This window comes from Pinus tabuliformis, chromosome 1_1 (genome assembly GCF_031772625.1).
Source record: "Pinus tabuliformis cultivar Carrire ecotype Pingquan chromosome 1_1, CPIR1, whole genome shotgun sequence".
NCBI lineage: Eukaryota > Viridiplantae > Streptophyta > Pinopsida > Pinales > Pinaceae > Pinus > Pinus tabuliformis.
Window position 1 is genome coordinate 558,074,515 of NC_142297.1, and position 25,694 is coordinate 558,100,208.

At 38.7% G+C, this 25,694-nt stretch overlaps 1 protein-coding gene across 4 annotated transcripts in view; it reads right to left on the minus strand.

Annotated features, from left to right (window-relative positions):
* The window catches only part of MEI1 (transcription coactivator), a 289,974-nt gene that overhangs the window by 60,482 nt on the left and 203,798 nt on the right, over window positions 1-25,694 (minus strand). For all 4 annotated transcript variants that reach the window (XM_089392279.1, XM_089392278.1, XM_089392280.1 and 1 more), the window contains 5 exons: window positions 20,826-20,918; window positions 20,267-20,699; window positions 19,887-20,029; window positions 19,215-19,666; window positions 18,704-18,874 (listed from right to left, as the gene is read on the minus strand). In XM_089392279.1, coding sequence (XP_089248405.1) covers window positions 18,704-18,874; window positions 19,215-19,666; window positions 19,887-20,029; window positions 20,267-20,699; window positions 20,826-20,918 — 1,292 coding nt within the window. The remainder of the gene's footprint in view (window positions 1-18,703; window positions 18,875-19,214; window positions 19,667-19,886; window positions 20,030-20,266; window positions 20,700-20,825; window positions 20,919-25,694) is intronic.

Genomic DNA, 25,694 nt, shown 5'->3' on the forward strand with positions numbered 1-25,694 from the left:
TGACATGTGTAAATGAGATTTTACGTAATTGATGTAAAGAAGAAAAATAAAATTATTATTGTAATGCTTGTCTCATGGGCTTCACAAGCAAGGAATTTTATTTTTAATAATGACTCCCATTGTGAGCCTTTCGGTTTTGTCATCTAGTCATAAAAGTCAAATTGAGTCAATGTCATGTATGAAGGACCCTTCTTGGGCATGTTACATTTTGTATGAATCATTAAAATAAGTATGAAAGCCCTCCAAGACAAGCACAAGACCTCTCCTTCAAGTCGGCTCAAGATGAAAGTAAGATAATCTCCAAAAGGCATGTCGGCCTTGTCTCCAAGTCATGTCGACTAATTTTCATGGGCAAACTACTATTTATAGGCAGCGCGACTTTCATTTTAGGCATTAAATTCGGTCTTGCATCTGAAATACATCAGAAGGTGCAAAAAGGAGAGATAGAAGCCTCTCATCTAGCGCAAGGACGACAATATGAGTTATTTTGGCATTGTTTTGGTTACCTAAGGATCTCATACATGGTATTGACTCTCGGCAACTCTGCAACTCTGCAACTCTCGGCTTATGAAGGACATGTCAAAGGATCTATCACTAAACTAGGAAAGGAAGATGTTCAAGCTCTTGCAAAATATATGAAAGGGGAAGTTAGGGCTCAAAGGATTCTTATAGAATCCATCAAGGATGCCCTCATCCCATATGTATCAAAACTCGAAACTTCAAAATAAATCTATGACAAACTAGTAGAGTTGTATTCCGTAAGCATTGTTGGAGAAGTCATCTCATTAAGGCAAGAACTCTACAAGCTGAAGATGTCAAGGAAAGATGGAATAGCGTCATACTATATGAGGATATATGAAATCCGGGATCAACTACAAGAACTAGGAGAAAACATGTCTAATAGACAAATGACTACAGTTGTATTAAATGCACTATCAGAGGAGTGGCATAACTTTACTTCAAGTATTTATGGGAAGAAAGAAGCTACTCCATTCCAGGATCTATGGTCATTGTGCAAGATTGAAGAATCTAGACTAAAGGGCAAATCTGATATGGTAGAAAGTGAGCAAAATCAAGCTTATGCTACAATGACAAAAATAAAGGGAAAATTTGGGAAGTCTGGTTCTCGGAAAAATAAGAGGGACATGACTAAGATTCAATGCTATGGGTGTCAAGAATATGGGCACTACAAAAGAGATTGTCCTAAGATCAAGAAGGACAATAAAAAAAGAGGAAGAGAAGAAGCCCATATCACCGAAGAAGTGGAGGACGCTGAAAAGAAGAAGTCCAAGAAAGAGGAAGTAAGAGATCTCTATTATGATTGAGATAGTCTTCCTCACATAAGTTCTTTTCAAGTTCCTAAGTCTTTTGTTGAAAGATATGACTATTATGATTCACTAAGAAAATGATGGGATGCATCAAGGCATCATAAAAGCAAGAGCTCGTGACATCAACATAGAAAATCATGAAAGATGGTTGAAGCATGGGAATCAACTATGGAAGGATATAGCTCTTGGAAACCTCATTTGTAACATAGGTGGCACTTATGGAAGAGAAGGAAAAAGGTCATCTAGTACAAGGCTCATCATACATCTATCAAAAGGAAACATCTGCTAGATGGGGATACTCTAGATCCTCAAGATTCTCTGATGGAATCTTCATCGAAAGGTTCACCGATCAAGAGAGGAAGCAAGTGTTTCATCAAGAATTCCAAACTTGTGGAATTCATAGGATGATGGTATGATGACATAAACTATGAAGCAGATCAAAGGATTGAATCTTTGTTCAATCAAGGGAACTACTGCAGGAAGTCTGAATGACACAAACAAAAATAAGGTATTTATGCTTGTATTCGATATTGAAGAGTCATGTCAATGGTTGCAGGTAACATGGATCAAAGCTCTATTTTGAGAGCATAATCAAAAGGAAGGATCTCCTCCTTCGAAGGAATGCAGGAATGCATGGGTCACAAATTCACTAGATGAAATCAACATAATATGTCCTCATATGAAGTATAAGGTGGTTGACATTAATTGGAGGAACTATGATTGGAAGTTCCTGGGAATGGAATGTGTAAACTAAAGGAAGGAGGAGATTGTGGAATATGCAACCATGGTAAAGGAAATCAACATCCGAGAAACCAAGAGATCTGGCTAGGATATCTCCAAGAAAGATATGTAAACTCTAATGAAGTCTGAAAAAGAAAGAGAGCCTTGACAATATATATATCTTTGGGAGATGTGTCAATATGTATGCTTGATGTTGACGCAAACTAGAAGATGTCATGATGAAAGACCATCACCAAGGTAATTTTGATTTAATGTTCAGTGCTTTATTTTTGAACAAAATCTAGATGGGCTTACACAGGGTTGTCGATGATAGAGCTACGGATATCTTCCACCACTGTTGACCATGTAGCAGGAAGGAAGTTCCTTCAGGAAACATGGCATGGAAGTAGGCAACATGGCATGAAGAAAGGCCAAATATGGACTGCTGGATCACTTACCGATGATGACATGACTAACTCATGGACGAAAGTGATGGATGGTCTATGAAGAAGTCCCAAACATGAAGACCCCTGAATAACGAAAAGAAGTTCATGACATCATGAGGAGGAGTTCTTCAAGAAGCTGGTTGTCCCATCTTTATTTTTGAACAAAATCTGGATGGGCTTATGCAAGGTTGTCGATGGTAGAGCTATGGATGTCTTCCACCATTGTTGACCATGTAGCAGGAAGGAAGTACCTTCAGGAAACATGGCATGGAAGTATGCAGCATGGCATGAAGAAGGCCAGATATGGACAGATGGATCACTTTCTAATGATGACATGACTAACTCATGGATGAAAGTGATGGATGGTCTATGAAGAAGTCCCAAACATGAAGACTCCTGAATAACGAAAAGAAGTTCATGACATTGTGAGGAGGACTTCTTCAAGCAGCTGGTTGTCCCATCATCATCATCTCCACCTAAGGAGTTGTTGTAGGTCACTAATAAAGAGGGAGCCTAGAAACAAGTTTCTTACTTGGAAAAAACTTGGAAGCAAAATTCCTAAACCAAGAGGGAGCTTAAGTACATTCCTTTCGTAGGAATAAGTACATTCCTTTATTAAGAGGGAGAGATAGACACATCATTCTTGTTCTCACTTGGGAAGATAAAATGGAGGATTGGGTAAACATTTGGCATCCGATGCTCTTTGAGGATGAGTTAGGGCATCCAGGATAAGAGTAGTTGTAGAGGACCGATATTCCTTGAGAGTTGGGAATCCAAGATAAGAATAGTCCTGGTGGAACACACCCTGAGAACCCGGGTGGGGTATGTTCAAAGAGAGACAATGATGAGGGTGTCTATACTTCATAGGTCTCGCTAGCATTGTGCTCAAATCTCGTGGAGAGATAGAGTTGTTAGTAAAGGCCTTGCTATGTGACAATGCTGGTTGATATGATGCTAAACAAATGGGTTACCAACCTGACTCTTCTTATGACAAACTCTTCAGATTGAGAATGACCAAGTACCATTATGAATACCTCCCTAGTTAAGAGGGAGTGTTGAAAAATGTAACTAGGTTCGGTCTTCATAATGATGTGTAAATGTGACTTTATGTAATTGATGTAAAAAAGAAAAATAAAATTATTATTGTAATGCTTGTCTCATGGGTTTCATGAGCAAGGAATTTTATTTTTAATAATCACTACCATTGTGAACCTTTAGGTTTTGTCATCTAGTCATAAAAGCCAAATTGAGTCAATGTCATGTATGTAGGACCCTTCTTGGGCATGTTACATTTTGTATGAGTCATTAAAATAAGTATGAAAGCCCTCCAAGACAAGCAAAAGACCTCTCCTTCAAATCATCTCAAGATGAAAGTAAGATAATCTCCAAAAGGCATGTTCGTCTTGTCTCCAAGTCATGTCAGCTAATTTGCATGGGCAAACTACTATTTATAGGAAGCTCGACTTTCATTCTAGGCACTGAATTATGTCTTGCATCTCAAATACATCAGAAGGTGAGAAAATAGGAGATAGAAGCTTCTCATCCAACGCAAGGAGGAGGATAATCTGAGTTATTTTGGCATTGTTTTGGTTACCTTTTCCTCGCATGTGTGGCATGTATTAAGAGTTTTGCAGTAGGTTTTTTCTCAGTCAATAAAGCAGCCAAGAAAGGATCTTTATATCAACATACATCATAGCCGAGGTCATAAGATTGAGTCTCCTAGTCAAGCAAAGAAGGAAGATATCTCCAAACAGCTCACACGTGAGAATTAGATAAGCCGAGAGTTGCAGATCTATGGATGAGACCGAAATTGCAGAAGTGCAGACAGTTTGACTTGTGTTGACCATAGAAGGAAGAAAGAGCAACAAGTTTGTTTCCAGGACTTCATCAAGGAAGGTGTGTGACTTGGTCTTGGAGTCAAAATAGGTTAAGCGTCTTGGTCTTGGTATTCGTCAATTGGAATATCTATAAGAAAAAAAAATTGATCGGGTTTTCCTCTCAAGTGGGAGTGGTTTTGACCCTGGCTTATAGCCTATATTTTGTGTCTCTTGTCTCTTTATGGTTCATGCATTGGTAGTTGTTTGATGAAAAATAATACTATACTAACATAAGTAAAAGAAGATCCTAATCTAAGAAGAAAAAGGCATTCACAAGCAGATACTAATAGAAGATAAATCACTTAGTCTTGATGCACTAGATTTCTCAACAGTTGGCTTGATCCCCATAAAAATAATCTCGAACATTGATAAAAAAAATTGATAATCTTTTAATCTCCACCTTCGGAAATATTTATTTTTGAGGAATTTTCAAAAACAATTTGAAAAACATTTTTTATTTATCCAAAAATAAATATTTTGGACTAATTTCCTCAAAATTTTGACTTTGACTTAACCACCAAGGTCCAAGGGCTCAATTTTCCTTAAAATGTACATTTTTGCCTTGGTGGGGGTCCTCCAAACATTAATTTCTTTTTGACCCGCGAATTTTTCTACTTAGAGAAATTAATTTCTATAATTATTTTTTGACTCTAAATTAATTAATTTTCTGGCTTAGGATTTTATTTTATGTTTGCTAGAAAAAATAATTAATGGACACCAGAAAGCATTAATTATTTTTTCACCCTCAAATATTTTAGCTATGATGTCTAAGTATGAAGGACTATGCACTAAAATATTTTTTACATCAAGATGTTACAATAATTCATCCCTCAAATGGGGAAAGCCTCTTTACATATAGACCCTCAAAATAATTACCCAATTCTGCGACACAATATGATCTAGAAGACCAAGTGATTTATAATAAAATAATTTAGTCAAATAGCTTAAATTATTCCCAAACCATTTTTACAACGACTCGATACAACGCTAGGACTCACCTAAGATTTTGATTATGAACTCCACCCTAGTTTTAGGGTTCAAGCTAGAGGAAAAAATCTACCGACTATCTGTGTTTATAAACACACATTATTCGATGAGGTTAAAAATCCTCTTAGTATGAAATTTGTCCCCAAAATCATAGGCTTATCTAGGTTGTTACATAATTAAACAGTCATACTAGCATCAATTACATTATAAGTTGCAAAAATTGGGTTTACAATGATGTAATAGCGTGTTGGCTGATGACTCTGAACTTTGAAAAAAATTGTCCACCGCTTCCTTGGACTTGTGACAAAATAGGTACAGCAAACCCTAAGGGGTTTCTCTCCCCTTTGTGACCTTTCATGGGCCTTTTGGCCTTTCCTTTGCCCTTCCTAGGCCACTAGCCTTGCCTTGTTCTTCTTCTAGTCCTAGTCTTGGGGTTTTCTAGCCTTTTAGCCCTTCCCTATGTTGATTTGGGGTAGCATCAGATGTGCTCTAGCCACGAAAACTGGTGTAGAGACTAAAGCACATGAGATCTCCAATACCCAGAAAGGGTTTGAGCAGATTCTAAACAGTTTGGGAGATATTAAAATAATTAATATTTTTAATGGAGTCCCTAAGTCTAAGCTTAGGGAAATTAAAATATTAATATGAATTAATATAGAACTATGTGAGAATGGTCCAAAAGTCATGGATCAAACCAGATCTAATCTTAGCTATTGATTAGGGACTTAATCTCAGTCGTTGATTTGTCAACGAGAAAAGTATAAGCGGAGGCTTGAAGGTCACTTGGAGAACACATCAAGATATCAAGATTTCGACTTTCTAGGGTTGGGTTTGCTGAGAAAGTTGAGAGAATGATCTGGAGTTGCAGATGAGGGGCAATGAATACAAAAGCAGAGAGGCAGAGATAGTGCCAGGAGGATCAGCACAGCAGTCGGGAAAGCTGACGCAGAGGGCAAAAGCCGGAACTGTCGGAACTGCCAGGAAAGCTGACACAGAGGGCGGAAGCCGGAACTGTTGGGAACAGCCAGAACTGTCGGAACTGCCAGGAAAGTTGATGCAAAGGGCAAAAGTCGAAATTGTCAGGAATAGCCGGAACTATCGGGAACTGCCGAAAAAGCTGACGCAGAGGGCAGAAGAGGCTGACACAATCCCTAAGGGCTGACGCTAGGGTTTTTCGTGGGGCAGATTGGAGCTGAGGAGCTGCCGGAGTGTTTATCCGGGGTTTCAATCGGAGCATCTGTCTCCGAAGGAGAGGTACTACTGTCGAGATTTTTCTCTATTAAGTGAGCCGGATTTGGCACCCAGATTGTATTCTAAAACTACTTAATAAATCAAACCCTCAGATAGTTGCACCAGTTTTCCCGCATTGGGTTTTTCCGGGCACATTAGTCCAAAAATAACGGTGTCATTTGTGTGCTTGTCTCTGTTTCCTTCAGTTGATGACCTGTAATGTGTTGAGCATGCACTTGTATTTATTTTCAATATTTACACAATAAATAACTTGTTAATTAACAGAACAAGTAGGTAGGAATAAATCAATAAAGTGCATGGAGGGTTTCTAACTATTAGACTTAGAAACTTCAACATGGTATCAGAGCGTGGTTGCAGATCACAAGAAAACTGAGGACATCAGCAGAGTAGAGCAGCAGCAGCAAAAAACAGTTGTCCCGAGTGACAGAAGTTGTTCCTAGCCGCAAAGCAGCAAGGAAGGGGTGACACAGTGCCTGCCTCAACAAGTTCGAGCCAAGAATAGGTTCGCAGAGGTTGAAAGAGGCAAAGAAAAGCTCACGCAGAGAGCCCAGGAGAACTGACGCAGTTGGCTAAGGGAGCTAGTTTGCCGGTGCCGGGACTGTAGAGAGCCTAGGAGCTCTCACCTTCACATTGTTGGGGCTTAGGAGGTTGTGGGTAAGTTGCAGAGTGGAGCTGGTGGGGTACTGTAGTTAGAACAGTACCTAACAAGGCAAGGCCAAGGAGAAGGGAATTGCTACCAAAGGTTTCTAGCCAAGAAATCTGGATCAGTGGTGTCGTTGCACAGATGATCAGAGTAGGGGGCATCTCAACATCGGCAGAAGGGTTTCCAAGACGGAAATCAAGGCTTAGAGGGAGTCACATCGAGAACTTCCAAGAGGTAAGTTGAAGAGAAGCATGGCACTACACGGAGTAAGAGACCAGGATAGACTGCACAGAGCCTCAAACTTCACAGTCTGGAAGGCCAGAATCTTATTTGCACTTGACAAAAATCGTGTCAAGCACTTCGCCTGGAGGACAATAGCGATCCCAGTTGACCCAGCTGATAATGACAAGTACGAGGAGGCAATGGCGAGGGCCAAGAGCATCATCCTTGACGAGGTCAAGGACCATGTAGTACCACACATTGCCGAGAAGGAAACGGCAAATGAGATGTGGGAGGCCCTAAAGAAATTGTATCAACATACTTTTGTGCAGAGAAGGATGTTACTAGAAAATCAATTGTGGTCATACCAGATGAAGAAGGGAGAACCAATCGACACCTTCCTCGGTCGACTGAATCAGATCCAGGATCAACGGACCTCCATAGGGGCCACGCCGGATCAGGAATTGATGGTGAGAACAGCCTTGAACACAGTCTCAGAAGACTAGGAGGTATTTGTCCAAAGTATACTGGGCAAAGCAACCCTTCCACATTGGGAGGAAATGTGGGCGGCTCTTCGCCAAGAAGAGATCAGAAGGCTAAGCAAGGCGGGAAGCAGCAGAAAGGGGATCAAAGTCAAGGAGGAGGAGGATGTTGCCCTAGCATCTGAGGGAAAGCAAGAGAAACGGAAGAAGAAGGACCTCTCCAAGGTCAAATGCTTCCACTGTGGGGAGCTAGGTCATTATGCGACCCAATGTCCAAGGAAGAAGAGTAAGGGAGAGGCCTCCGAGACCAAGGCAGCGCCAACAAGCGCAGAGAAGGAAGTGGAGACAGACGATGACTGTGCCATGAGTGCACACACGCCACTTGAGCGGAAATGGGGAGACATCGAGTTGTAGTTAGACGAACTACAGGCAATGAGGCGCAGGATCCCCGAGGTACCCAACCTCTTGGATTATACCTTGCTACGGGAGCCCCGATGAGGAGTAGCAGTACTAGCAGATGTCAGTGGAGACGGATGCGGATGAAGCGGCAAAGAGAACCACAGTGCAGGATTCCCAAGACAGCTCGAGGCTAGCAAGCTACAACAGTGCGAGAGGCACGGGAGTGTTGCACCAGTGAAAAATGGCACAGAGAGGTGTGCAACAGTGCGAGATGCAAGGAGTTGTTGCAACAGAGCAAAGGTCAGAGAGGGAGCACTTGTCAGCGACAAAGGGAGCTTCAGCATCAGGAGGGTCTCTACCCTGACAGAGAGGTCAGCGTTGGGAGATCAGTTACTTACTTCTCAGTAACTGAGTTGCAGTGCAGCATTTAGCAGTGACAGTGCTATGGGCAGCACGATTCAACAGGATGAGAGAGAGTTGTCGTACAGATGCAACAGTGGCAGTGGCAGAGCCGTGGGTAGCAGGACGAGATGCAGCAGTGCAGATGATGGGCAACAGGCCTAGCATCAGGGACTGATGCCGGATGATCAAGATGATACTCAGTGAGGAGTATTGCTAGAGCACAGTCCTCACTAAGGAGTGTTGATTTGGGGTAGCATCAGATGTGCTCTAGCCACGAAAATTGGTGGAGAGTCTAAAGCACATGAAATCTCCAATACCCAGAAAGAGTTTGGGCAAATTCTAAATAGTTTGGGAGATATTAAAATAATTAATATTTTTAATGGAGTCCCTAAGTCTAAACTTAGAGAAATTAAAATATTAATGTGAACTAATATAAAACTATGTTAGAATGGTCTAAAAGTCATGGATCAAGCCAAATCTAATCTTAACAGTTGATTAGGGACTTAATCTCAGCCATTGATTTGTCAACGAGAAAAGTATAAGAGGAGGCTTGACGGTCACTTGGAGAACACACCAAGAGATCAAGATTTCGACTTTCTAGGGCTGGGTTTGATTAGAAAGTTGAGAGAGTGATCTGGAGTTGCAAAAGAGGGGCAGTGAATATAGAAGCAGAGAGACAGAGATAGTGTCGGGAGGATCAGCGCAACAGCTGGGAAAGCTGACACAGAGGGCAGAAGCCCAAACTGTCGGGAAAGCTGACGCAGAGGACAGAAGCCGGAACTGCTGGAACCGCCAAGAAAGCTGACGCAGAGGGCAAAAGCAAAAACTGTTGGGAACAGCCGGAATTTCCAGGAACTACCGGAACTACCGGGAAAGTTGACGCAGAGGGCAGAAGCTGGAACTATCGGAAATAGCCAGAACTGTCAGGAACTGTCAGAACTGCTAGGAAAGCTGACGCAGAGGGCAGAAGAGGCTAACACAGTCCCTAGAGGCTGACGGTGGGGTTTTTCGTGGGGCAGATTAGAGCTGAGGAGCTACTGAAGTGTTTATCCGGGGTTTCAACTGGAGCATCTGTCTTCAAAGGAGAGGTACCACTGCTGAGATTTTTCTCTGTTGGGTGAGCCGGATTTGTCACCCAGATTGTATTCTGAAATTGCTTAATAAATCAAACCCTCAGATAGTTGCACCGATTTTCCCGCAATGGGTTTTTCCGGGGACATTAGTCCAAAAATAAAGGTGTCATTTGTGTGCTTGTTTCTGTTTCCTTCAGTTGATGATCTGTAATGTGTTGAGCATGCACTTGTATTTATTTTCAGTATTTACATGGTAAATAACTTATTAATGAATAGAACAAGTAGGTAGGAATAAATTAGTAAAGTGCATGGAGGGTTTCTAACTATTAGACTTAGAAACTTCAACACCCTAGCCTTGTAATCAATCATCTCTGGTTTTGTATTGTTTTAGTAGGCTAACATTGTGGTTTTGCAGCATTTATTTGAGCTAATTTCGTGTTTGCAGGTAGCCAAACTCATTGGAGGTCAACCTAGCCTTCAACTAGGCCTTAAAGCCTTTTGGTTTGCTCTATAACCCACTAATTTTATCAGTGTCATAAATTTAAATTCTGAAGTATTTCATGACAGCAGTATATCAGAAGGCCCAGCACATTTTTTACAAGCCTAAATTCATCAATAATTCACCTAGAGCATTGAGAAGTAAGCCTAAGTAAATTTGAGTGCATATAAGTGGTTTTCTTGTGGATTGTTTGGTTTATTTCAGATCTGATATGTTTGCTACAGCCACATAAAAACATCTACAGCAGTGATTTAATCTCATAACAGTGGCATAATAACTCATTGCTAACCATATTTCATCATTGTATTGTCACTAGCACTCATTAGGCTTGCATCTTTATGCATGATTAATCATTTTCTGAAGGTTGTAATAATATTTCAAGGTCTAAAATTTATTGCATGGGGTCTAATATAAAAATTTCAATGGTATTAAAAGTAGTTGAAAGACATCTAATCTCACTTAGCTCTGATTTCTTGTATCTTGTGGATCTTGGATAAATGTTAAATTGAGTAGTCGGTTGATTTTCTTATTGCTGCTATAGTATCTTATTAGTTGATCCACATTTCTTTCTGCACCATTGGCATCTATTTGGACTCTCGCATTCACACACATAAGTGCCCTAATTAGATTGGTAATTGTTGATGAGATTTGCTCTAGGTGACATTGTGGATTAATGCTCCTAATTTCTCGGTGTCATTATTGTCATTGGATAAGTGGATTTATTGTTCATTGTTAAATTGGATATCTCTTGTGGATTTCATAATCGAGTTAAATTCTAATTGTGATAAGAGATCTAAATGTATATCTAATCGGCATATTGGTGATTGCACTTGAAAATTACTAATTGTATTAAGTAGCATTGATCTTGTCTTATTTATCTCTTAAGCTAATTGTCTAATAATATTACTGGCAACATTTTCTAGCACCATTTAATTTGAGCACTTTCTCTTGTGTTTGAGATTGTTTATTGTTTAAGTATTTTGTTGTTTATAATTGAAGATCATTGTAATTGAGTACTTAAGTAATCATATAATCTCTCCTTAAGAACACTCACGTTTTGCACTTGCATTTTAGGATTATCCTCTTGCATTAATTAATTTACTTCCGAGCATAAGCTTGTTCGATAGAGAGATAGGCCCACATTTCTCATCTAGCTTGAGGAGTCTAGAAATTATTTAGTAGTTAACATGGTGACCTTGCAGTTGTCATAGCTACAGTCTCAGGTGGTTAGAACCCCAGGGGAGGTATCATTAACCAAGCCTAGGCGTGCTTCCCCCCTGTTTCTCTCTCACAACTTACTCTCAAGACTAGTTTCAAAATAGTTAAGAGGAAGAACACACCTAGAATAAGCATATAACTTAAAATAAACCAAAATTTTGCATCTCACCTATATTGTAGGATTTGCATCTCATTTAGGATAGTGTAGCATCCTCAAAGCAACAATTGTTCATCTGGTGACTTGGTAAATAATTTGTTTTAAGCAAGTAATTAATGCAATTTTGATCTAAATACAGTTAATCTAACATGAAAATATCATATGATGTTAGTTCTATTGAGAAAAATCAACATGCAATGCACCCTACCTAACATGGATATTGCATTGTGCAAGTACTAAGTGTAATCATAGAACCAATGCAACCCAGACATCACTAGATCAACATAAAAACATTTTGCCCAATCATTACTTATGCAACAAATCGAAGAGAAAGGACAAGCACAATCATATGGAGGGTCACCAAGGCAGGAGGTGGGAAAATAAAATGCCCATACATGGAGGATTATGGGAGAAGAGGGAACAAAGGGATGTAATCTACTCCATGAGATCCTCTCTTCTAACCAAAAGATAGAGATGTCAACAATTAGGCTCATAAACTTTTTATGGATGGCAACCTCAAGCATATCACACCCATCATGGTCTTTATTATTTATGTCATGCTTTACGGCCAAAATAGGGTATTGATTAGTAGGAAAGGGAGACCAATGAAATAGAGAGACATAACAAGCACGTGGCCCATGATGATCACACTAAGGAGATATGGAAGATTCCTCATAAATAGTGATAATGTAAGAAAGATTGAGGAAAGGGTCCACATAGAAGCTACTACAACCATAGAATTTTGAGGAAAAACAAGGGTCCTATGGATATCTTCGTCATCGGTGTCATAGATAGGGTCGAAACAGACCTCCCACTTCCCTTCTCGAATAAGTAAGTAATCGTTGATATCAATGTTTGAGAGGGCTATGGGATCACCTTCTCCAAGGTCTTCAAAGGGTAGATCATCATAGGTAGTATCCTTGGAAAACATGGGGTTAACCTTGACTTTTACAAACTCACCCTCCCTATCACATGTGCTTTCGGAATTATCGTCATGCCTATTTTCGTCATGTGGACCCAGGGAGGACCCTCTTTCTTGCTCATCATCTAGATTCCCAAGGTGATGATGATGCTCAATGAAAGCTTCCTCTTGAATGTTTAGTGTGGGGCACACTTGAAAATGTATAAGAAATCCTTCAAAGAACTCCTCAATAGATGAGAGGCTCTTAGGATCGTGATTATGCAACCATGAGTTATGACCATGGAGAGAGCTCATGAACAAAAGAATATGGACATCCTAATGGACCACATTCTCCTTTGAAGTATGTGAAATAAATCTTTCTACATGATCAATTGTGGAGAGTGGATCACCATCAAACATGGGCACCCCACGTACCATCCTTCCTATGACATGATTAGGGTGCCCAAGGATGCTAGTGATGTCCAAAGTGGGAAAATCATCAAAGAAAGACATCCTATTGAGATATACATGTAAATTATGTAGGATTCGTCGAGGTAAATTTAAAGATGCCTAGAGAAATGATTGCTTCACCCTACAAGCATTGACTTTAAATTCAATGAAGAACTAGGGCTTTGTTCTTCCAATGGAGTCACCAATAAAAATATCTCAATGATGTCGTATGTAAAACAAGATGCACGTCTTGTGTCCCCGGCAACGGCACCGAAATGTTAACGCTCAAACTAGCAGGGGTCCTAGGAGGGGATCCTATAGAGCAACTACTAGGTCAAGGGGCAATAATGGAGGGATAACCCATTGTTACCTCAACTAAGGCTCCCTTCTCTTTACGAACTTTCACCGATGGGAGGAGACTCGATATAAGGGGAATCACTAGATGAATGGATCAATAATAAGATACGGAATGATCCCTAAGGCCAATTTACAACAGAGACTCAACAATATGGCTTTCTTGCTTGAAAAGAAATGTAATAGGCTCTAAAGGAACAGCTAGGAAAATTCTTGAGACTAGAGTTTGGGAATATGTCTTGTCAAGAGGGTTCCTAGACCCGAGAATCCTTATGAAGAAATGGTCCTTGTGTGATATTTGCATAACTAGAGTTGTGAGGTTGCAGGATCGCACGAGACCAAGTGGACGCAGAATTAGGTCAAGGATATGGAGTTGATCAACCAAGGAGGGGCTTGACCTAATTATGGAAGAGAAGAGGATCAAAGGACAAATTTTCTTTGAGGATTGAAATGCAATGATCCAAATGAGGACACTAACCCAAATCAGCCTAGGGAGAGAAATGATCCTCGAGCTAGGGCTTGCAATATCTCAAGATTCCATTGTCAGATTGTGCTTAAATTTGGAGGACCACTTGAGAAGACCCCAGCGCAGTTGTGAACCAATTTTCAAGGTGTTTGGATGGCTATAAAAGATTTCGCTTGATGCCCTAGGTGACCCTCTAGGGTTAGGCCTAAAATTTGGAAAAATGAAGAAAAGAGAGGTAAATTTGACCACCAAAGGGATACGAGGATTAGTGCATTATTGCTTGGGCTTAATCAAGACAAGATACACATGGATCGAGAATTTTTGTGAGTTAAGGAGCCCTAATTGATCTTTGCTAGCCTCTCCAAGGGCAACAACTAGGTCAATAGGGATTTATACTTCAAATTTTCCAAAGAGATGAAGTTTCGAGGCTTAAAACCTATTAGGTGCCTCTAGGAACATTCACCCACTCTCTTCAAGTACAACGCATGCATTAAATCACTTATTCAAGGTTCCCAAAAGAATTTCGCATTTACTTTAACCCATACAAGAATAATGATAACCATAACATGCAGTAAACCAATAAAATAACAAGAATAGCATCAAAATTCGACTTACATGAGAGAGAGAGTATATCCATTCATCAACTTTGCATTAGAAAGAAGCTCCAAAGACAATATCAAAAATCCAAACATCATAGACTATAGTGCATCAAGAAAGCTCCAAAACGTTTACCCAGCCAAAAGTGCGAAAACCTCTTAAGATATACCAATCCAATCCAAGTGATGATCATGAAAATGAATCACCTTACGTGTATTTATACAATCACTAATGAGTTTGATTTGCCTAATTTCACCTAATTGAGCCCCAAATAATAAAATCATTTGCAATAATAACATCCCTTGGTGACAAGCCCACCAAGATAGCTCAATGACACAATAATAAGCCTCTCAAGAGGGTCGAATGATCAATAAAGTGAGTCATTGGGCCTTTGAGGAAGCCTAATGAAGTCCTGACTGTGCCATGATATGAGAATGGACCTCAAACATAGTGGACAAGGGGTTGGCCCCTTGTTTACAAGCAAATCCTTGTGGTGCCCCCAAGTGGGTGTGAGGGGCAGAAGGACATCCTCATGGGTCTCCATGTGGATCGAAATTGTCTGTAAACCATCTATAAGGGCTAGGATGTTGTCATAAGCCCTCATCTGGACCCTGGATCATCTGCCATGTGTATGGTGCAAGTGTGGAGTTGGCTGAGCATGGTGAACGAGGTGCATCATCCTCATCCAAAAAGGTAGAACACAAGCAATCAATGAGTGGTGTTGGGGATCCATGAAATACTCTCTGTTATGATGGAGGCCCATGGATTTCAACGCTCCCCTACAAGTGCCAATGTGGCCCTCTAGAGGGCTAGGACCCCGTATAGGGAGACCAACACTCGAATGGGAACCCACTTGAAATCTTGCATAAGATCATATGCTTCCTATTGAACTCCAATACAGCAACTCATTAGAATAATCAAGTAAAAGAGCTTACAAGCCATGGAATCAATGGGGCACTTCATGGTGGCATGCCCTTCCATAGTGGGCTTTGGCTTGTACAAGTGTCTCCAAGCTCAATGAGGCAGTTAATCAAGGACCCTATTAGGTGGTTTCAACCTTTAAAGGGGGTGACATCTCCATGGTACATCCTTCAAGTGGCAGGTGGCAAATGATATGGTAATGGAATGGAGTGGGGATCAAGGGAATAATCCAAACCACATATTCATGGTACAAGGCTAGCAATAATGAGGGAAGCTCACACCTGGGTATGTGAGTATAGGAGGGTGCAAATCGCGGTACATGAGTTACCCCAACCTTTGTTTTTCCACCCTTCTTCATATACCTTTTGCCTTTGATTGATTTTTCTTCATAACTACTCGAGGCTCCAGGGGATGAGAGCATGATGTGTAGGATATAGCAATAGGTATCCCATTTTAAAGTGGACCATTTCATTGCCCACTAATGGTTGTGACAATCATGGGTTCCTTAATGTGGAGGGGGCTCATTTGACGACCATAGGAACCAGGGTGATGGCCATAAATAAGGGGTTGAGCTCATGCTTGGCTTTTTCTCGTGTGCTAAATTTGTATGTCCTGACCATCTTTTGCATTTTGTGGTACATTTGTTGTTAAGAGTGGCCAAATTATACTTTCTCTTTTCTTTTTAGCTGCATCAACCTTCGGGGCATCATTCAAGGCCCGACCCAAGGTGTGGACAAGGGGAGGGAAGGCCAACCCCATGTAGACCCAATCGCCACATGTGGGCCCGAATTGGAAAAATGATGAATGGGGCTAGAATGAACGGAAGAGAGTGATGTATATGGTGTCGGGAAGCAGGACCACGCAACCGAAAATAAGATTTCCCATGTAGTGCCAACCCTAAAGCTAATGGCCAGTAAAGGAGATCCCACGGAACTAGGATAAAAGGGTAACCACCAAATCGAGCGGAGGAGACAAGAATATAGACCTAGCCCACTCTCTCTGTCAAATCCCCCCACCAATCCATGCCCAAAAGTATCCATGATAAGTAAGGAAATTACTCAACTATACCAATGAAAGGCCATACCTTCAAGATCGGGAGGCCCACCTTCAAACATTCGATCATAGCAGATGGGTGACGGACCGCATGGCTGGCTCAAGTAGCGAAGATAATGGCACATCGAACTATCTAGTGGTTGCAAGGGGTTGTTGGTTGCCGACAGAGAACCATCTAGGAGAAAAAAATTTCTCCTATGCATACTACCCACAAGTGATGGGTAACAAGCCCCTAGTTAGCCACAAAGATGTTATCAAAAGAACGTGCTAGTTAGGAAATCCTCGTTAGTTGAGGGAAATCTTGTTCTCCAACCACCATTGCTCCAAGAGACACTTTACAACCCAGTGTGGGGAAGATGTTGTAGTGCATGTTAGATAAGATATTGTAGTAAAGTGTTAGAGAATAAAACATAATGTCGACTCGATTAAAAAAGTAATAAAATGAAAAATAATAAAACTAACAAGTCGATTCAATTCAATTTGTTATATTGTAATTGTGCTTTTATTAATAAAATTACAAACACTTTTTACAAAGAAAAAAAATCATAATATGGATATCATATTAAAAGAAATTTAAATAATGATCATTCATATTTCTAACCATGATATTTTAAAACTTATGTTAAAATTTAATTAATAAACATATAATTTAAAATAAGAATATTTCTAGATAGAGAGATGTGAAATATATATAAAATATAAATAGTAGTTATAAATTAAAATATGTTTTGCCATATAAATTAAAATAATAATGATCCATATATGTAGGTATACTATTTCAGAACTTTATATTTAAATTTAATTAATAAACATAAAAAAACTTATAAAAATTATAAAACATGTCAAAGCAAAATGCCAAGTCCGTATGTATGTAACAATATGTATTATCAGGGTTCTAATAAAAAAAATAAGAAAAATTCTATATATAGAGATGTGAAATTTATATACAATATAAATAATATTATTAAAAACTAGTCTAGATCCATCTTATCTCCAGATCTACCAAGCGCCAAGAGGAATCAAATCTCTTGAGGTGCAAACCTTCAAGTTTTGCACTCAAAACATAATGTCGACTCAATTAAAAAAGTAATAAAATGAAAAATAATAAAAATAATAAGTCGATTCAATTCAATTTGTTATATTGTAATTGTGCTTTTATTAATAAAATTACAAACAGTTTTTACAAAGAAAAAAAAATCATAATATGGATATCACATTAAAAGAAATTTAAACACTGATCATTCATATTTCTAACCATGATATTTTAAAACTTCATGTTCAAATTTAATTAATAAACATATAATTTAAAATAAAAATATTTCTAGATAGAGGAGATGTGAAATCTATATAAAATATAAATAGTAGCTAGAAATTAAAATATGTTTTGCCATATAAATTAAAATAATAATGATCCATATATGTAGTCACACTATTTCAGAGCTTGATATTTAAATTTAATTAATAAACATAGAAAAAAAAAAAAAAAAACAAACAAACAAACAAACAAACAAACAAACAAACAAAAACAAAAAAACAAAAAAAAACTTATAAAAATTATAAAACATGTCAAAACAAAATGCCAAGCGCGTATCTATGTAACAATATGTATTATCAAGGTTCTAATAAAAATAAAAATAAGAAAAATTCTATATATAGAGATGTGAAATTTATATACAATATATATAATATTATTACAAACTAAAATAGATCCATCTTATCTCCAGATCTACCAAGCACCGAGAGAAATCAAATCTCTCTCAGTGCAAATCTTCAAGTCTTGCACTGAAAAAGAGATTTGCATCTTGAGAGATTTGATCACTCTCAGCACTTAGTAGATTAAGAGTTATGATGGATCTATGTTGGTTCATGCAAAAATCTAGATATCGCAGGAGTGAGGGCATTCTCATTGTATATTGTGAATTACCTCCCATCTATATTAACCATACACAAATATAGCCTAGATTACAAGTCAAATACAAGCTTTCACAATAATTCACATGTTCTTGGAATGACGTTGTGTTTGTTACATTTAATTTTCTTCTTAATTCAAGTCATTTGGGCACATTATATTATCTACTGACCAATTCATGCTAAATTATCATTTGAAAGTCATAGCTTCAGGGGGGGCTTCACTTTCAACACTTCTTAAAACTATAAATATGTGAAAAATGAGTACAGTAAAAACTAAAACCAGCAATTTTATCATAATTATAATGTAAAAATAAGTGAAAAACAGCAGGGACCATCTAAATAGCCATACCTCCAGGGAACATCTGATCCAATGGCTTGAAATAACTGTGGCATGAGAATTGTAGCTGATTAAATTATTGCCTGATCCATGGCACTCAATGATAAAATCAGCATCTCTCTTTTCTGCATCTTCCACAAGCACTCCTCCTCCTAGATGGATCCATTGAATAACTTCATCTCTCTAGTCACGGAAACAATACATTCAGTCTGACGAATTTACCGGGAGCAACAACCAAAAGTAAGAGAAAAACATGGCAGGATCTGCCTCTCTTCAACTAAGGTTTTGAACTTAACCTGATACAGAGAAAAAAGGAAATGCAAAGAAAATTGTTTCTAGATCAAGCTCAAAAACATTCATTGAAGAAAGGGTGGAGATACCATTACTTGTTGCCATATTAACTATAACTCGCACACTCTATGTCCTCTAAACCTTCCTAATGCTAACCAGCTAAGAAAATACAGAGAAGCACACAATGGCCAAATAATACAGTTTTGCAGTTTCAATCTCCTGAGATGCTTACCCTGTTTCCTGGAAAACTATTGGAGAACACAAATCTGCATCTCTTAAAGATGTCAGCGCCTTCTAACAAAGGCCCATTCAGATCTTGGATGGATCCACAATGTTGTGATTGGTGCATATGTGGCATTTCCTTCATCTTTTTGGGTAAGCAATCTTTCTTCTCTGAGGTACTAGCACATTGCAAATTCAATGTTGATGCATCATTGGCCCTATTTAGAGATGCATTATTGCTTCCGTCATGTATCTGATTTGCTAAATGGCTTCTATTCTCATTCAAAATATGTCCATGTTTCGAGCAGTCTGAAGCTATTACAGCATTCTCCCCTTGAGAATAACAATTAGAGCCAACCATTTTAGACACCTCCTTTGAGCTATCTAAAGCTGTTAAACAGTTATCCTCTTCGGAACTCAAGTGAGAGCCAACCACATTAGGTGTTAACTTAGGTTCAATCCCTGTTTCATGATGTCATTTTATCAATAGTTGGTAGAGAACCTTTTACATAGGAGAATATGCCAATATATTTCAACAATTTCTATTCTGTACAGAGCCATTTAACACACAACTCATCTTGTAAGAAAATAGAGAACAAATTGCAGAAAGAACAGATTGAAATAAAAAATTGATTAACAATTTTAAAAGACAAAAACCATTATCTGTTATTTCCCATATTACCATGAAAAATAAAATCTTCAAAAACAATATGCTTTTGAGTGACACTGACTTCTCTTCTATGTCGACTGCAGTCATCAAGCCATATAGGTTTGACAACATTCACAATGCCTCGAACTGAAAGTTTCCTGATCTCCTTGATTTGACTGGTGCATTATCAAACACAAACTTTAGTAACAATGGTTGGAAGCATTTTATTTTTATTTTAAACACTTTACTGGAACCAAAAATTGCAAAAAGTTTCTGTAAGAAGCCTAAGCCAAATACTTTATACATTTTCATTTCAGATATTGTTCCAAACACACTAAGATTTGCACTTGATTTATTTTAGTTTAAAACTATAACCAGAAGACAAACAGCAAACAGCAAACCCAATCGCTTACATTTCTGATGGTTTTCCAACAATGATGTGTGTCAGGCCATCATTGAACGTCATGTACCTAGAACCACCACCAGTCCGAACCATGTTAACTAGCTTCCGCATTTCAATCGGCTCAAATCCTGCCAGTAGAATCTTACAGTTTTCCAGGTAAAGATCATTGGCCTCTGTTTGAGAGTCAGCAGCAATACATTCAGCATATTCTGAAGTACTTTCAGCAGATCGAATAACTGTCTCTGCCTTCTCTTTGGTTGTTGCTGGATGAGGAGAAGTTGCCAAAGAGAATGGTTGTGATACAGAACTGTCTAAAGTAGCTGAGATGACCAGAGATGTAACCTCCTTGTCTTGTTTAGACCGTTCCATTGAATTGTATCTACTGGGAAGTGTTGAAGACACACTTCCAGCTTGTACTGGATATAACTCCTCATCAAGACATGCTGTCAAAATAGCAAGGAGCAATGATGTTAAAAATGTTACTAATCTTAAAAATATTTTCTTGAGAAAATTAATAGTGCCAATTGCCATGTTATACTAATCATAAAAGTGGCATTATTCAAATATACCTCTTGCTGCAATAGATTGATAAATCCACTTTTGATTTACAATTTTGATATGGCCCCACCTCCTTGCAACCATATATTTTTCTCCTTCCATTGTGTATATCTAAAAAGTCAAGCAGCAAACAGCTTACACAAGTTTCAGACATTAACCGAGCATCATGTTCTTTAACTCAAGCCCTTTCCAACAATGCATCAATATTTCAAATAAGATCTCAGCTTCAGCTTACTTTGACCTTACTGCAGCCATTATCTCAATAAGGCAAGCTTGATTTCTTGTACTGTATCCTCCTTTGTACCCGTTGTTTTATGTAATATAGAAATTGTTGAGAATCACAAGTGAAAGAAGGAAAATCGAATGGAACCAAAGACAAACCCATGTTCTTCAATAGTACAGTCACAAGTGCACTATAGAGAGAAAAAAAAAATACCCAAGCACAAGTTTGCTACACAAGACATGCCGAAGGGCACATAAAATAAAGAAATAGCAATCACAAAAGAATACCAAAGATAAAGGTGCCCTTAGGCATGAAACACTTTATAAGAGATATTAAGAAGATGAAAGATCACAAGATGGTTTTATACAAATGAGAATTGGGCTGTATTTATATAAGTGTTCTATGGGGGCAAGTTCCCCAGTCCCACACTACTGAGACAGGGGGGCGCCTAGAGAAACATTTCCCCATGCACCCCTTTTGGGGAAACGTAGAGGGAAACATTTCCTAGATGTGGTGCATGAGTTTCCCCCAAAAAATGGGTGCTTCTGAGCATCCCCCATAGAAAAGAGGTGCTTCTAAACATCGGCCCACGAAACGGGGACTTTTGGGCGTTCACCACTCCCCTACCCCCCCCCCCCCCCCCCCCCGCCCCAAGAAAAAGGATGCTTCTAGGCACCCCCCCCCCCGGCTGCAAGAAAAAGGGTGCTTCTAGGCACCCCCCAAGAAAAAGGGTGCTTCTGGGCACCCTGCCTCCCCTCCGACTCCCAAGAAAAAGGGTGCTTGTAGGCACCCCAACACCCCCCACCCCGCCCCCCCCCAACACACACAAAAGGGGAGCTTATGGGCATCCCCCCAAAAAAACATTTCCTATAAATGCTTAAGAAACGAAAAAAGCAAAAACCAAAAATTAATTAAAATTTAATTTTATTTATTTACATTTTATTCAATTTCACTCACTGATGCTTGAGTCTTGACTCTAGATACTAATACCTCAAGCCGTGTCTTTGACTTGTCACTCTTTACTATTTTTTACTTTGAGTTATATCAATTTACTATTTCAGACTTCATTATCTGCCATTTTTCTTAGTACTTACTGCATTCCAGAATGATGAATTTAAATCAGCATATCAATATTTTACTATTTTTGTTTCATTTATGGTTTATGAAACAATGTATTTCATTACCGAATCTTAATCTAAATCATGTTTATATCATTTACAAATTTGAATTCAAAACTATTTTACTATTTTAATATTTACATTGCACAATGATGAATTTCCATGGAACGAATTGTTCTTGTTGAGATTTTATCATTATCATTTTTATATTTTCTGAGACAATGACTCCTATGGTAGGTACCCAATGTCCCCCATCCCCTTTAAATTTTCCCAAAATTTGAGGGCGATTCCACATGTCCCCTATGTGCATCTCCCCGTTCTCATGCTCCCTAATCCTGAAAGTTTGGTGGAACTCAACTAAGCTACTACCCTCAAGAGGGGTTAACGAGCATATGTGTAAAAGTTCAAGTGGGCTAGCCTCAACCACTTCATAGTATTACAACAAATGATCAAAAGTTAAAACACAACCTTAACCACGATTTTAGGTACATTAACGATATATATAAAAGTCTATTGTGGCCAGACATGATAAATATGATATGATATGATTACAAATGAGGACCCCGAATATAAACCTAAGCGGAAGTGTCCTTTCATTAAGAGGCATGTATTTTTGATAAGGCACATATTTTCATTATAATGACCTTCCATTAATTAACTATTATTACTATTAGTTATTATTTATCATAGTACTTATGTTTATAACAATCTCTAAAGAAATCATATGTTGCAAGCAAACAAAAAATGTACAACCCAAACATTGATGCCATAACTTTCTAGTGTCATCACATTAGCCACTATAGCAATAGATCTTTTTCATTTATGTCATGTGACTAACTCCAAAACTTTAGACACCACATAAAATGTAGTGTGAAACCCAAGAACAAAAGAGAAAAGAGATAAGCCATAAGAAAGTGTTAAAATATGTAACTAGCTTCATTCTTTGTAATGACATATGTAATCATGATTTTATGTATTTGATGTAATGAGAAAAATAAATTTATTATTGTTATTCTTGAGGCATGGGTTTCATGCTCAACAGAAATTTATTTTTAGGTCAAGCACCCATTGAGTGCTTCTAGGGCTTTTCATTAAGTCTACAAGTCAATTGATTCATTGTCATGTATGGAAGATCCATTTGGGCATGTTACATATTGTAAAGAAAATTTATTTGAGTCTAAAATAGTGTCATAATCCCTCCAAGACCTTGTCATAATGCTTCAAGACTAGTCGGCCCTTCCAAGTGTCAAGTCGGCCTAGAGAGAGGGAGAAGTCAGCCTATAAATTGGACAAGAAGCCTATATATATGAGGCTAGTCGACCACTTTGAAGAGCATCAAAACACACAACAAGAGTTCGATCTGAAGCACAATAATCACTAGAAAATCCAACGAAGAAGGAAGAAGATAGAACGAAGGAAAATTCGGATTTCTTGAGGATTGTTTTGGGTAAATCTCTCACACGTGCGGCCTGTAATTAGGGCATCATTTCACCTACAGCAAGACCAAGTTACAGTCAGATCAAGGAGCCACGTGAAGGGTAAAAGAAGCATTGATATTCAAGTTGAATTGTTGAAGAGAGATTTGTTGCCCAAGCGAAGAAGAATAGAGGCAATCCTCACCATATTTTTGTCACACGTGCAAGCTAGGGTTACTGCAGGAGGGGTCGAAAATCACAGTCAAAAGTGCAAGTCTAAAAATTGAGGTCGAAAAGGAAGAAAGCAGTTGTTGGAAGGCTAGTTTGACTATCATTGACTTTGTGGAAGAGGAGCTCATCCGTGAGAAGTTTGACTTGGTCTTGGAGGGGTCTTGGTCAAGGGTCATAGGTCTTGGAATTCGTAAATTGAAATTCTATAAGAAGAGGAGTTCTTGTGGGTTTTCCTCTCAAATGAGAGGTTTTGTCCCTGGCGGATAGCTTATATCTTGTGTCCTCTTGTCTTATTGTTCTTTATGGTTTGATAGATGTTTGATGAAAAGAACACTAAATATGATCGAGTAAAAACTAAATCTAATTAAATTAAGTAAAATATATCACAAGCAATTATCAAACTAAGAGAAATCACCTATCTTGTTGCACATACATTTCTCAACAAGGTATGACAGCTAAGGTGACTACATCAAGGAAAGGCAACCTGAAGAAGGATACTCAAGGGTCGAAGCACAACAAGATCATTCGGGAAACGTCAAGAGCATCAATCATCAAGAAGGAATAGCCCTCTCATCATCTTGAAGAAAGCAATTAAGGAATTCTTGGGGAGCCTACAAATTGAACAATATTCATCACAAAGAAACGAAGACCTCAAGTACCCGACATCCACTCAATCAAAGAAAGACTCTACATTTGAAGCAACTTGAAAAAGAAATCACATTCTACACTATCTTTTGAGGAAGTAAGAAAAAGGCGTTGTCATCACCATCAAGGAATCAAGGTGATCTCCCTCTTCTTGAGTCAAGGATCATTATCCAAGCATACTTGAAGGAAGACATCTTCATCAAGAAGACATCATTTATTATCATAACCATCAAGAAAGGTATCAAATTGAAGATTTCATCATCTACGAATACTGTTAGGATATTCCGACACATAGGATATAGTTAAGTTCAACTTGGTCTAGTATAGAGTTAGGTTAGAGTTAGGTAAAGTGTGTTTCTTTACCGTTGTACTTTTTGTAACTTACAATCCGACGGTCACGATATGTAGTGATCCGACGGTTCACTCTCACCTCGGTATTACCGACACTTGATCCGTGGCTTGACACCCGATTGGTCCATGAGTTCTATTTAAAGCGCATGGAGGGTCATTGTTCGTGTAATCCGTGCATGAGAGAAGCTTATGCAAATTTTCATTCTTTGATTAATAAATTGTCTGTACCCACGTTGGGACAGGCCGTGGACTGTTTCCCTCCTTGCACTCTGAGGGTTTTAACCACGTCAAAAATACTGGTGTATTGATTTGAGATCTGGTTGTGAGCGGTGTCCTCTTGGTATTCTTTCTGAGGAACTTACCCTGTAAATTCTTACATGGTATCGGAGCTATTTGAGGGCCGCGTCCGTTGGTGATCCAAATCTGAAGCCGGTAGAACTGCATGCGGCTGTCGTTTCCTAGATCTGCTGTTTCTGACTGCTTTCGGGCCGAGAGGACTGCTCTGTTGCGTTCGGAGCATCTGTTTCAGTGAGGAACCCCTTTCGTTTCACGCGAAAAGGTTTCCGGTAGCCCTAGCTGCGTCATTTTTCAGATCGGGAGGTATACAGTGTTTTTTTTGCAGTTTACTGTCATTTTCTCTCTGCTTATTTCGGTTTCGGTTTATTTAGCCTTTTTTTTTCCGGATCTATACCTTTCATTTCTGCGTATGCTCTTTGCCCTGCGACTCTGTGCGATCTGGGCAAATCAGAAACAGAAAGAAAGGATTTTTCTCATGCGTATGCTCTTTTCCCTGCACCTTAGTGTGATCTCGGAAAATCAGAAACATTGAGAAAAATATTTAGTTTTTCGGCTAAAAGCTAACTTTGAGATTTTTTTTTTAAATTTCTAGTTTTTTGG